At 41.3% G+C, this 12,840-nt stretch overlaps 1 protein-coding gene across 1 annotated transcript in view; it reads right to left on the reverse strand.

Moving 5' to 3' along the window:
* LOC144147220 (meso-2,3-butanediol dehydrogenase-like) overlaps nt 1-12,840 on the reverse strand; it is a 60,970-nt gene that overhangs the window by 36,196 nt on the left and 11,934 nt on the right. Inside the window, exon 3 of the mRNA XM_077679302.1 lies at nt 4,285-4,377. Within this exon, the coding sequence (XP_077535428.1) occupies nt 4,285-4,377 (93 nt within the window). The remainder of the gene's footprint in view (nt 1-4,284; nt 4,378-12,840) is intronic.

Raw genomic sequence — 12,840 nt, forward strand, 5'->3', positions numbered from 1 at the left:
AGAGTAGAGGTAGAAACAATATGAAGCGTACTTCGGAAGGTCATTCATATATATGAAGAACAGTTATGGACCTAAAACTGAGTCTTGTGGCACACCTGAGGTTACAGAGATCAAAGAGGGATCCTAGTTGTTTAGAGTAACGTATTACTTGCGGTCAGTGAGAAAATATTCAAGCACAGGGTAATTTTTTCGGATCTATTTTCAGAGTGGAAAGTTTCAACAATAATAAACGATGATCAAGTTTATCAAAGGCTTTCGAGATATCTTGAAAAACGCAGTCTACGCTGGATCTTTTGTTCAATATGGTATGCAAATTGTTTTTAAAGAACAGCAACTGTGTTTCTCATGAATATGAATGCCGAAAGCCATGTTGGTTGTTTAAGAAACGTTCTTCATACAAATAAACAAAACCAGTTTTAACAATTTATCCCTGTGACGCCGCTAAAAGGGTGAAACAGAGCTTATAATTTGGCACTCATGTATTACCGAAAAGGCTTAACGTTTCATGTGGACGCCTAGCCAAACTACCGGTTGTAAAGACTCCCAAACTGGGAACCGCATTCCTATTACGGTGTAAGAAATCAATTATACTCAGTTTTCCCAAAATTAAAGCCCTGAGAGTGCAAGAAACGCTAAAAGGTTGTTCAACAAATTCGTTTTTACCGCAGGCCCTTTGCTATAAAGAATAGTTTTTGTTGATATACGTAACCAATACAAATGCGAAAAAACTACTTTAAAAAATTCAAGAACAGTCAATAAATTCTGAGAATAGGAATTTTCGTCAAAGTACTTTGCTACTGATTTTTATTAACTCTAAAGCACGTAGGTACAGCCATTTGGTTTTTGCAAGTACATGCTTTCATAAAGTTGTCCTAAAACCATCTTGAAATTTTCTTCACCTAAAGCGTAGAAGCAGGCAAGCGGGATTTGTAAAAATTACACTCCTCTAGAAAGGAATACAGTTCACTTTCCCCGCTTAGCATAGCGGTCGCCATCCATTTAAATTTCTGCAAACACACGAAGAGCCCATGTTATTGAATATAAAATGGTGACTGATGGATATTTTATACGCATACCACATAATAGTTCCCATGAGTAAGTAGTCCACCCATCGTGTTATCAGTAGAGCGGCCCATCGGCCATCGCCGGGTACTGCCCCTAGGTGTAAATACAATTATTACAGGCATTTTAGGAAGGTGTGGCGCTCGATTTAATTAGAAGAAGACTCACCGCTGTTTCTAGTGGGTCATGAATAGTTATGGTGTATTTCAAATATGGTAAGAATAAAAGATTCACCTTATTCATTTCTATTAGAATTTTAGTTTCATTCAGCTTTGTTTTCATCACAGGAGAAGTAAAGTTTCCTCAGTAACCTAATCTAAAAAAAACCTAACAGCGCTTCGAGTTTATAAGCCCTTTCAAGAAGTCCCATCGTGTTGCGCGACATATTCCTTACTAGTATATTGCAATCCTTAGAAACATTTTAAAGAAATATGTAAGGCCACATCATGTTCAGAAAGTGAATTGACCCCCTGCGTTGACATTTATATAAAAACGCTTTCAACAGCAACAAGTGGTGACATTGTCGTGTGGCCCATTCTTAAATATCGTTATGTATGTTAATAGTGTCCGTACACGCCAATGCATAATCCCAACCAAAATTTTAGCAATGTGCCTGTACGCGATGGCGACTCATGTGGCGATTAGCTTGAACCGCTTTTTAGCATTAATACTCTACGAAGTCTACACAGTAAAACCCCGTTAATTGGGGTCTCATTGGAATGAAAACAATGTCCGAATTATACCATGGTAGAATTCTCAAATGAGCAACAAAAACGCACATTTACGTGTATTTTATTGCTTACCTTTACACTGAGCAGAAGTCACTGATGTTTACTTTTTTTTCCGCATTAGCTTGCGGGCATGCGACAATCCATCTAGCGCGACCGTATTGCCTGGAACACCGTAACAAATATCCTCTCGAAAGGTGAGAGCGTCTGCGGTTTCTTTTGCGGTACGACGCACTGGGCGTAGCACACCTCACACGTCTTCTTCGTCACCCGCCGCGATGGCTCATTGGCTAAGGCGTTGTGCTGCTGAGCTCGGGGAGCCGGGTTCGATTCCCGGCCACGGCGGCCGCGATTCTGGTGGAGGCGAAAAGCAAAAACGCCCGTTTGTGCGAGATTTCGGTGCAGGTAAACATCCCCACGTGGTCAAAATTAATCCGGAGCTCACCACAACGGCGCGCCTCATTGCCTGCATTGCGTCGGCGCGTTAAACCCTTCAACCAGTCAATTAACCTCTTCGCCGCCACCTCATCCGCCGCACTGAGGGTGGTGACTCGCAACACACATGTGCCCATGCGCAGCCACACCAACCAGTGCCAACTTCTTTGGTAAAGATAGCAAACTAGCTGGCGCCATCTCTCGATGACCTACTACAACTCATGTCGAAGCTGTTTCTAGGGCAGAAAAAACGTCCAAGTTAACACCTGGTTTAGAAATATTGAACAATAAGGGCATGTTTGTTCGGAAAACCTGAAGGTTAAAGAATGTATCAGAAAGCGTTTCAGAAGATGGTCATTAATCCTTATTATTTCTCATAGAAAAATTAGGTAATTCAGCTCATGACGTTCACGTTCCAGCGGATGCGCCTAAACAAAGCCTATTCGCGCAAGCGATGGCTGGGTTCAGAATTATAAATCCTTGGAAAATTCGACATAACACTTTGAGCCATAAGCTTATGGAACATACTGAAGCACCAGCGCATGCTTGCAATAAGTAATATTCTAACAAAATGACCTACGGGCGTGACGATAAGGCTTGTCGATAACAGACGATGGAAAAAGATTAATATTGATTTGTTTGTGGCACAAGGGCATCGAAGCCGAAGAGCGCCATGTCCGTATTAGTGGTCTTTCAGCCAGTAAAATACAAATTTCAAAGTCTTAAGGAGGCTAAGAAATCAATCACTGGTAGGGGGGTGTGAAAGGCCTTCAGTCTAAAACGTCAAAAAATGTAACAATCCTAGCGTATACCATCTTGGAGTTACGCGCGCTAGGTAATAAGGTTTAACAATACGAAATCATGAATTCAAGTTAAAAGGCGATTCATGGGAAACTTAGTCTCATCTGCCAAAATTAGCGAGGGCTCTAGGATTATGGCATATCTATAAATCTCAAGAAAGGGACGGCGTCTAGCGTGTTCAAATTCCGAACATTCAACCAAGATATTGAGAACTGACTGCCATCTTCCACATCTTGGGCACACTTGTGGTTTTGTGTAATAAATAGGTAATAATGAGCACCACACGTGTGGTAAATTCTCAGTCTGCAGATAGATATTTCGGGAAATCTGTTTCGTTTTTGTCTACGTTATTGACCAAACTGTTGTTTTAATAAATGTAGTTTGTTAAGAATTCTGTCGTACCATTTCTTTTAACACTGTTCCCGGAGTTTTCTTTGTAGAAGTATCTTTATGTACTGGTATTGGACCTGCGCTATGCCCATGCCACTTCGGAGGGTGGCGTTACCAACCAATCTAAGTGCAGTTGCCTTCCCCACAATGTCACTATGCCCAGGCACCCCGCAAACTACTATTTGGATGTTATCACAATACACCAACGTTATCGATTCGATGACAATATTTAGAAAAATGTTTCTACAGCCCTCCCTTTCTTCAACGATATGACAATGCTCAAAGAGTCTGTAAAAGCAATTGATTGTTTAGCGTTGAATGTGGGTCACTGCAAGTAAGATTAGATGTTGTTCGGCCTTAAAAATTCTGTTGTAAAGCACGACAACAAAACACAAAAAACGAAAACGGTAACACTTGCCGTCTGTCGTTCTGGTTACATTGGTATGATCTACATATATGAAATAGCAGTGCAAATTTTCATATGTGCATTCCAAACAGCTCTTCGAAGGTTGTCATAGAGTTGCAAATACGGAGCGCCGCTTAATTATCTTGCCCTTCCCGGATGGCTAACAATACGTGTTGCTGTATTTTATTTTATTTACATCATTCCCTCATATCGACCTTCGCGATAACTAAGGTGAGACTTGAACTCACTCAATGCATGTAAAAAAGGCAAAAAAAATGGACTTGTAGTAACATAATCATATATTTAGGCTTCATTGTTGTTCAATATTATGAAAATGTGCGTCCACCTAAAATAGGAACCTGGCGTTTCAATGAATTGGTTCCCATTTATTCAAAGCAATGTGTACAAGTGCTTTTTGCAAAATTAGCCTTATGCTAAATCAGTACAATGAAGCTCACTTACAAGAATGTCGATCTTGCCGAAGTGCTTCACCACCTTTTCCACCACCGCAGCCACTTGGTCTTCTACAGACACATCTCCTGGAACCACTAAGACCTACGTAGGACCCATGCAAGAAATACAAAGAAGTGATAACTAGCATTTTTGCACACGGTCGGAAGGACTAATCTCTAATATGGTAATTACTGTACGCGACAATGCGTTCCAGAATTGGCATGCGTGGTTCACGATCGAAAAAAACTTGTCTGAATTGTACAAAGGATTTGTTTTGTAATTGATTTGTAATAAGAAAGAATCGATATCAGACATTTTTTTGGATAGAAGTATCAGTATTACCAACAAAGTAATTCCAATACAATCACACATCACACGCCAACAGCGGTATATAAAAATAAAAATTCAGGGCAACCCACATAAGAACTTTAAAGGGAACCGATTGCATTCATGATAAATGTTTTCACCCCTTTCCTCGTGCCTGAGAAAGTTACTGTAATCGCCTCACCAAAGTTGCACTGCGTGATTTGCTTATCGCAGCCGATACGTCTTCCGGTATTTCCTTTGCTTGTGTTGCGGTTTTCTTTAACTTCGCAACCGAATGATTTCATTGTTGCAACTTTGAGAGAAGTTGGACAATAGTCAAGCTATAGCTCAAATGCCGTCACTAACGTGCACCACGTCCAAACCGAAAAAGAGAGAAAAATCTTTTGAGCAAGTTTCCATGACATATGATGGAAAGGGATCTTTCGGGCTTGCAGCAATCTGAAAAGATATGATGTTTTGAAAGAAGCTAGAAAATGTTTTATATTCAAGGCAGCTCTTTAACTCGCCTTTAACAAGGCATCTCTTTAAGTCGCGGCGTAGTCCGCATCCCTCCCCCATTTTCCTCGCCGCGGCAGCGGCGCGCTCCGCCGCTCTCACCGCAGCGCCATCTTTGCGTAAGCGCAGTCAGCGCGCAGCTTGCGCTCGGCTGCGCTCACTCCCGTCACCGTGCCAGCTGTGCGTTAGTGCGAAGCTTGCGCTCGGTCAAAAATTTACACCATCTTCCCGCGAGGGGAGCCATGGGGTAGAGGCGACGCATCGGGGGTGAACATGCTGCGTAAATATGATACACAACAACAGCAATCCACACACTGGCATCGCTAACAACCGAAATGCAACGGCAACCCCCGATGCGTTGCATCTACCCCATGGTTCCCCTCGCGTGAAGACGGTGTAAATTTTTTAAATATGTCATTACAATGTATTTCTAAGAAGACAACAGCAAGTCATCAGTAATTTTTGTTCTTTGAATACCGGTTTTTCACCGATTTCACCTTATAATCCACGCGCCGACATAAAAAATAATGACCAATGACATAAAGAGCTCTGCCATGAAACCTCGAGAAGTACAGCACCCTTCTGCATGTCAATTGACTCATCTGTCTGCAGAAGCAAACTCGGACGCCATAGGCTACGTACGGGTAGAGTACCGTATGTGGCGAGAATTAGGCGCTAGTGTCGATGTTTGCTCTTAAGTAGAGAGCACTTTGTCGGTTCCCCTTTTGGTCTTAGCTCACAAACGGTCAATGCCACTTCCGGAATCAAGCGGCGCAGTGAGATAACGAACCCAAGAAGAGCATTCTCTGCCTGTGTCAGGAAGTGACGCTGAGGCTTCGAAAACCACGTGGTTTGAATAGTCACAACCAGGGTGTCGAACCGGAACCGGAACCGAACCGAAAACCGGAACCGAACCCGAATTTTTGCCCGGAACCGGAACTGAACCGGAACCGTATTTTTTCCGCCATTTTGGAACTGAACCCGAACCGGAACGAATCAAAGGAACCGTTCCGAACCGGTTCCGGGGCTTCAAAAATGTGATTTCTAGTTTTCCAGTTCGGTATCCTACCTTGCGTCTGAAGATATTTTGCCACTTCCCGGACAGAACCATGAAATATTTTGCGTAGTCTGCAGTTCCCAAGGCCCATCATGTTCTCTTCTAATTATTTCCCTCAATTTAATGTAAAGTTGTCCGTATATACTATCACTTTGCGTTAGGCACTGCCCATCTCTCCCAATTATCTTTTACGTTTAGAATAGCTTAAGTTATAACGCCTATTACGAGGCAACATATCATGGAATATTCTTCATGGTTTCCCTACATGGTGTTTAAAATCGCCTAAAGTTTTTAATGTCTTGTTAATTCGCATGCATCCCTGTCTGCTTGTGAAGGCCTTCAGGGACACCATCAACAATACATCCATATCTTCCACTTATAGTTTGAATGGAAAGTTATATACAAACAGCACTGAGACACAAACACTCGCCGTTCTCAAAATTAACGTAACTTTTTCTTGTATACAGTGCCGTTGTGTCTTTTGATTCCTGCTCAAAGAGAACATGAGATTTAAAAAAATGGGGAATCCTAATTTCCACTTTTAAAGTATATTTGATAGCATTTTTATGTTATCTCGAATCTGTTTAACCTTAAACTTAAGAGGAGAATGGATTGAAGTCGATTAGTGCGGGTTAGCGGGTAGACTCGCCACACCCCCTCGCCACATCGCCTGTCCACACCCCCTGTTTCCGGCACCACGTGTGGCTTTCGTCACGAAGTGGATCCTTTAAAAGAACGCTCCGTCCACCTCCGTCCGCAGCGGAGGCAGCGAACAGAACGGTCGCCTGATAGTCACCTTCCTATTTCACAGGTTTGAATATTCTGCAGTAATCTTTGTTCGCTTACTCAGTGACTTTTTCTGTTGCCTCTGGTGCCAACCACCCAGTGTCATTGCTATTGTGTGCCCTTGTGTATAATCCCGCATTGCTTTGGTCATGAAAACTGACATTGCTGACCTAAGACGCGAGATCGCTGATCTTAAGCGTGAATTTCGAGAAGAAGTAAGGGAAATGCAGAAAAGCTACGAGGAAATTAAAAAAGAATATGAAACCACTAAGAAAGAAAATGTGGAAATGCAAAAAAGCTGCGAATTCTTCAACAAAAGCTACGAGGAAATGAAAGAAGAATGTGAAACTACAAGAAAAGAAAACGCAGCTTTGAAAGTTTCAAGTTCGACGTTGTCATGATAACGGAAACCTCGTATACGAGTGACACAGAAGTGCTGCGCCTTTCGGGCTTCAACACGTTCTTTCTAAATAGGTCCCACCGCGAGGTGGGGGTGTGTTACAGCTCGTGTCTACACAGCTTTCTTGTAGTACAATGAACGAATTTTCGACAGTTACGACAGATTATGAAGCTTTAACGGTGCAATGTAAAAATGCTATTTTTGTTGTTGTGTACCGCCCCCCTGATGGAAAACTCGAAAATTGTTTCGCATTTTTAGAAGACCTTCTCAATTTTGTTTCGTCTTATGGTTTACAAATAACTATTGGTGGGGACTTTAACATTAACATATTACAGGCAAGCGCACATTCGCGTGATCTAGAGCTACTTTTCGGTTATTTCGGCTGCATGAACGTGATCAAAGAACCGACTCGTATGGGCCATCTTTCCCAAAGTCTTATTGATGTATTTATAACCTGTGATACAAGTAGCAGTACCATGTCCAGTGTGACTGGTGTACATAAAGGTGACCATTTACCTATATATATGTTCCCAATGCACACAGAAATACTAAGATGTAAGCAATGCCCCGAATCTTTCGCTTTTCACGATATTAATCAGAATACTTCGACTAGTTTTCGTCAGAAAATTCCCTCTATTTGGTGGAACCCTTTACTTCTGTGCACCACTGCAGATGATGCCTACGATACTTTTCTTGAATCATATAAAGATGCATATAAAAAGTATTTTTTCAAGAAGAGTCAAGAAAAATAAGAATATAAGGAAACCATGGATTCCAGACGAATGTCTGAAGATGATCCGTAAAAAAGATTTATTGTACCATAAGTTTGTAAAAACAAAGAACAGGGACGATTTTGTAGCCTTTAAAAAGTACCGAAACTTTGTGACAAAGTTCTTACGCTATACTAAAAAAATGTACTTCGAACATGTGTTTTCTGAGGCTTCCTCCCGGCGTGATGTCATGTGGCGGGAATTGAATAAACTTTTGCACCCACTTACCCCCCGTAACGACGACTTTGAATTGACAGTAGATAATAAACCACTCAAGAGTCAAGAACTGGCAACCAAGTTTATTCACTATTTAACGAATGTTATGCAATGCTTCCACAATGAAAGCGCTATGAGGTTCCTAAAGGATACTAACCCCCACAGAGCCTTTTTTTCTCCAGTAACGCCTCAGGACATATGGTCGATTTTCTTGTCAATAAAAATAGCAAGGCCATAGACATCGATAGGCTTCAGATTCGGCCTATTAAGTTTGTACTGGACCTTCTTGTATCGCCGCTTAGCTATATATATAACTTATGCCTTACTACTGGTGTTTTTCCAAAAAGGATGCAGCAAGCTAAGGTAACGCTACTGTTTAAATCCGGGGACAAAATCAATTTTTCCAATTATAGACCGGTTTCTGTACTTCCAGTTATTTTAAAAGGCTAGAAAAAGTAATCGCGAAACACCTTGTGTCCTTTTGTGACAAACACTCTATTATATAATCAAAACAGCTCGGTTTTCGTAAACATATGTCAACGAATTAGCTTTATTAACTTATTAACGCAAAAAGAATTAATAATCCAGGGATTTGAAGAAAAAAAGGTAACTTTAGTTATATTTATAGACTTTTTCAAAGGATTTGATAAAATTAGTAATTTAACATTGCTTTAAAAATTACAACATTATGGATTCCGGGGGCTTTACTCTTTTGCAATCTTATTTAGGTAACCGGCAACAGGTCGTAGCAATAAAGGAACACAACTCTTCTTCACAAGAAGTAAGGGCTGAAGTTCCGCAAGGCAGTCTTCTAGGGCAAATCTTGATTATTATTTATATGAATGATATCGTAGAAATTACTGACATTGCACATTTTATTATTTACTCAGATGATACCAGCATTTTCTTTCAATCGTGTGATACTACTCAGCTTTTGCATTTAGCAAACATAACCCTCCAAAAGCTTCACAAATGGATAAAGCAAACTCGTTAAAAATAAATACTAAGAAAACAAAAGCGGTGTTATTTTCACCAGCTCAAACATCTGTTGACAGAATCCTCAGTTTTTACACCGTATCTGAAAAGATTTGTATAGTTCGTGAAATAAAAACATTAGGCATTGTTTTTAACGAACATATAAAATGGGATGCCCATGTCTATCACGTCTGCACTAATTTATCTCGAGCGTGTGGGGTGCTTTGTAGGTTACGGCCTGTGGTTACATCAAATATAAAACTTATTCTTTATCATGCTATATTCACAGCTCACATCAATTACTGCAGCCTCGTATGGTTAACCAGTTCCGCAAAAAATATTAATAAGCTGCATTTATTTCAGAAAAAGGCCATTCGACATATGGCAACTGTACCATATGACTCACACCAACGAACTATTTCTGCAGTATAATTTGCTTCCTGTCCAATGTATCTACAACTTTAATCTTCTAACAAAGTATAAAAATAGCTTGCAACACAACGGTGCAGCATATCTAAGTCTATGTAGTTTAAAAAACCGTTGGACGTACCGTACGAAATTAGGGGAAGGAGTACATGGGTCGTGCCGTTTTCAAGAACGAATTAGGACAATGATAGGTTGCAATCCCGAACTGCCCGCCTTTTAAATAACCTAGCCGAGAGTGGCATAGCTATAAATACAATTTCTAAGTGAGACTTAATGAAAAGTTTACTGCTGAACATAGAACATTTTTAACTGACAATCTATTAAGCGTTGTCTCTCGTGGCAACCTTGGTTTAGCCAAAATTACTTGTAATATTTTTCAAGCGTTTTATTGGCATTGTCTTCATTCCCTGAAAAATTTAGCATCTAAAAAGTACCGTACACTCATATTTGCTAATATTGTGTGTATTTATTTATGTGGATACTTCTGTAGTGCAGATTTTGATGAGTGTATGCATACCTGTATATAACATGACTTTTTCTTCAAGTTTTGTCTTTTGCTTTTTTGTGTCTACACAGGTTCCGTACATATCCAATATTTCTCTTTTTATATACCTGTGTACCCTGTTTTGTTTTTTAACCTTTATATGTATGTATGTACCTATGAGTTCCAATATGCGTGTATGTATATCATTTAATAAGTATCTTTTACAAACTGTGAGCTATAGTGCGTTTTAATGCTTTCTTTTATGTTTGTATGTAATATCAACACGTTAAGGCGAGATTTTCTTTTCTTAGGATTATTTCCTGTGCGTATGCTTTAAACTCGTGTTTCTGCTCTGCCACGCCAACCGTAAGGTGCAAACACCTCGTCAAGCTGCAGTTTTGCAGCTTTTTGTGTTTGTCCTCGCATTTCTATGTACGAAATGCTCAATAAAGTTGAAGTTGAAATTAGTTAGGTGAGTGAATGAGCTAATGTGAATTGTTGGGACTGGTGTGTTGATTAATTTTGATTAAAAGAATTAGCGTGTCAGTTAAGGCGGATTCGACAGTCGGACGAAACATGATATCTTTGGGGTCCTTGGCATTTTAAGTTTTTGCAGCGTTCTCCTTCCCGACCAATCAGGACATTTTGTCACGCACAAAGCAGCCGCAAAGTTATGTGAAGACCGCCTGAATGCTATAAAAGGTGTTTCTTTATGCCCGTATTGCGCTATTATGTTGTTGCTATATTAAAATTGACATCTGGGACTAAAGTTAATAACTAATTGCCTAATGCATATTGTATATTCATCAAAGAGTTTTCAAAACGTGTGTCTATATGAGGGGAGACAGTTGGAAAGAAACTAAACTGCAAGAAAAAAATGGAGGGACGATCAACTGGTTTGATGCAAGAGCCGCCCGATAGCATTCTTCAGTACCTTCTCTTTGTGTTACCGTTCTGCAGCCTCCCACAGGTGTAGCATCTCAACCGCCGAACACAACCCCCTCTAAGCTGAGGAAGCGGCGACAGCACGTGCGCTTAGCCAAAGCGGCGTCAAAACTCTCATAACAGACCCTTAGCAGGCGTGGCCCAACTTTTCCAACGGTCGATTGCATGTTACAACACTTCCGATGATCAATCAGAGACCACCAACGAGACCAGTCACGATTGTATGGGCGCCAGCTCATACTGGCATCCACGGCAAACAAGATCATCAACCTCGTGGTTCGAGATTTGACTCTCTTAGCAGCCTACCGATTAACCAGGAAACATTACTCCGCACCCTGTGGGCATACACCTTCCCACACAACGCCAGACTTCACCTCTTTGACGGGACACAACTCTCTCCATTGCGTTGCTTCTGTGGAGAGCCTGGGAACCTCATACACATAGTAGGCGGCTGCGACTAGTGTGCCGTAGATCCATCCAACCTTCACGTTTCAATACAAAATTGGGAGACAGCCATGGCCAGCTGCGGCCTGGAAGATCAGTTCTTCTTGATGGAAACGGCTATCGATTCGGCCCCCTCGAATGAAGACGCCTCTCTTAAACATTGCCTCGATTGAATAAAACTTCATTTTCTCTCTCTCTCTCTCTCTCTCTCTCTCTCTCTCTACAAGTGATCATTACTGCTGCTTGTGACTTCACTTGGCTGTCATCTTTCTTAGAGCCCAATCGCTGTCACCAGTCGCTGAAGGGCCATTAGCAAGTTCCTATCTCCAGTGGTTCCCTATCCAATGTCGTCCTATACCCGCCGTCAAATGAGTCTTTACAGCCATTCTTTCTTTCTAACAGCTCTGTTAGCAGATAAAAGATGAGCAGTAGGAAATTTTTCTAAATGTCACCTGCCACGCTTGGCAGTCGGAGCCACATACTCGTCACACTACCATAGAAAACATTTTGCGGGTACAGTTAAAGGAGCTCTTCAACACCTTAGATAAACTCGCCGCGGTGGCTCAGTGGCTAAGGCGTAGCGCTGATGAGCACACAGACGCGGTTTATATTCCCGGTCGCGGCGGCCGCTTTTCTGATGGAAGCGAAAAGCGAAAACGTCCGTGTGTCCGAAATTTCGTCGCACGTAAAGATCCCCAGGTGGTCAAAATTAATCCGGAGCCCTCCACTATGGCGCGCCTTGTCGTCGGCGTTGCGACGGCGCGTTAAACCCAACAGTAAATAAATAAATAAATAAATAAATAAATAAAACTGGGTAAATAAATAAATAAATAAATAAAAGCAGCAAATAAATAAATAAACACTTTCGAAAACGCTTTGAATCTTCGTCGCATCTGGAAGCACTGCGAAAACTATAGCTGTTGCCAGCACAGAGCAACAGTGCGTGATTTGCTCGTCGCTGCGGATACACTTAGGTTTCTGCTCCGCTTTTGTGGCTTTTTTTAGATGGCTATCAAATGCGTTCTATTCTGCAACTTAAGGAAAGCCGGCAAACAGCCGCTACACCGCTGTAATGACGTCATTCAGCGGTCGAAGAACGCGAAGACCGGGAAGGAGAGAAAAATATTTTGAGCAAGTTTCTATGTTATCTGACGAGGAGAGAACACTAATTTTTGGCTGAGGCACATTGCGACCCCATAGTATAATGCGTTGGTTGACTACTTTCTGCAAGCACTCAAGA

The sequence above is a fragment of the Haemaphysalis longicornis genome, unplaced genomic scaffold (assembly GCF_048455015.1).
Source record: "Haemaphysalis longicornis isolate Haplotype H1 unplaced genomic scaffold, Haemaphysalis longicornis Haplotype H1 scaffold_7, whole genome shotgun sequence".
Lineage (NCBI taxonomy): Eukaryota > Metazoa > Arthropoda > Arachnida > Ixodida > Ixodidae > Haemaphysalis > Haemaphysalis longicornis.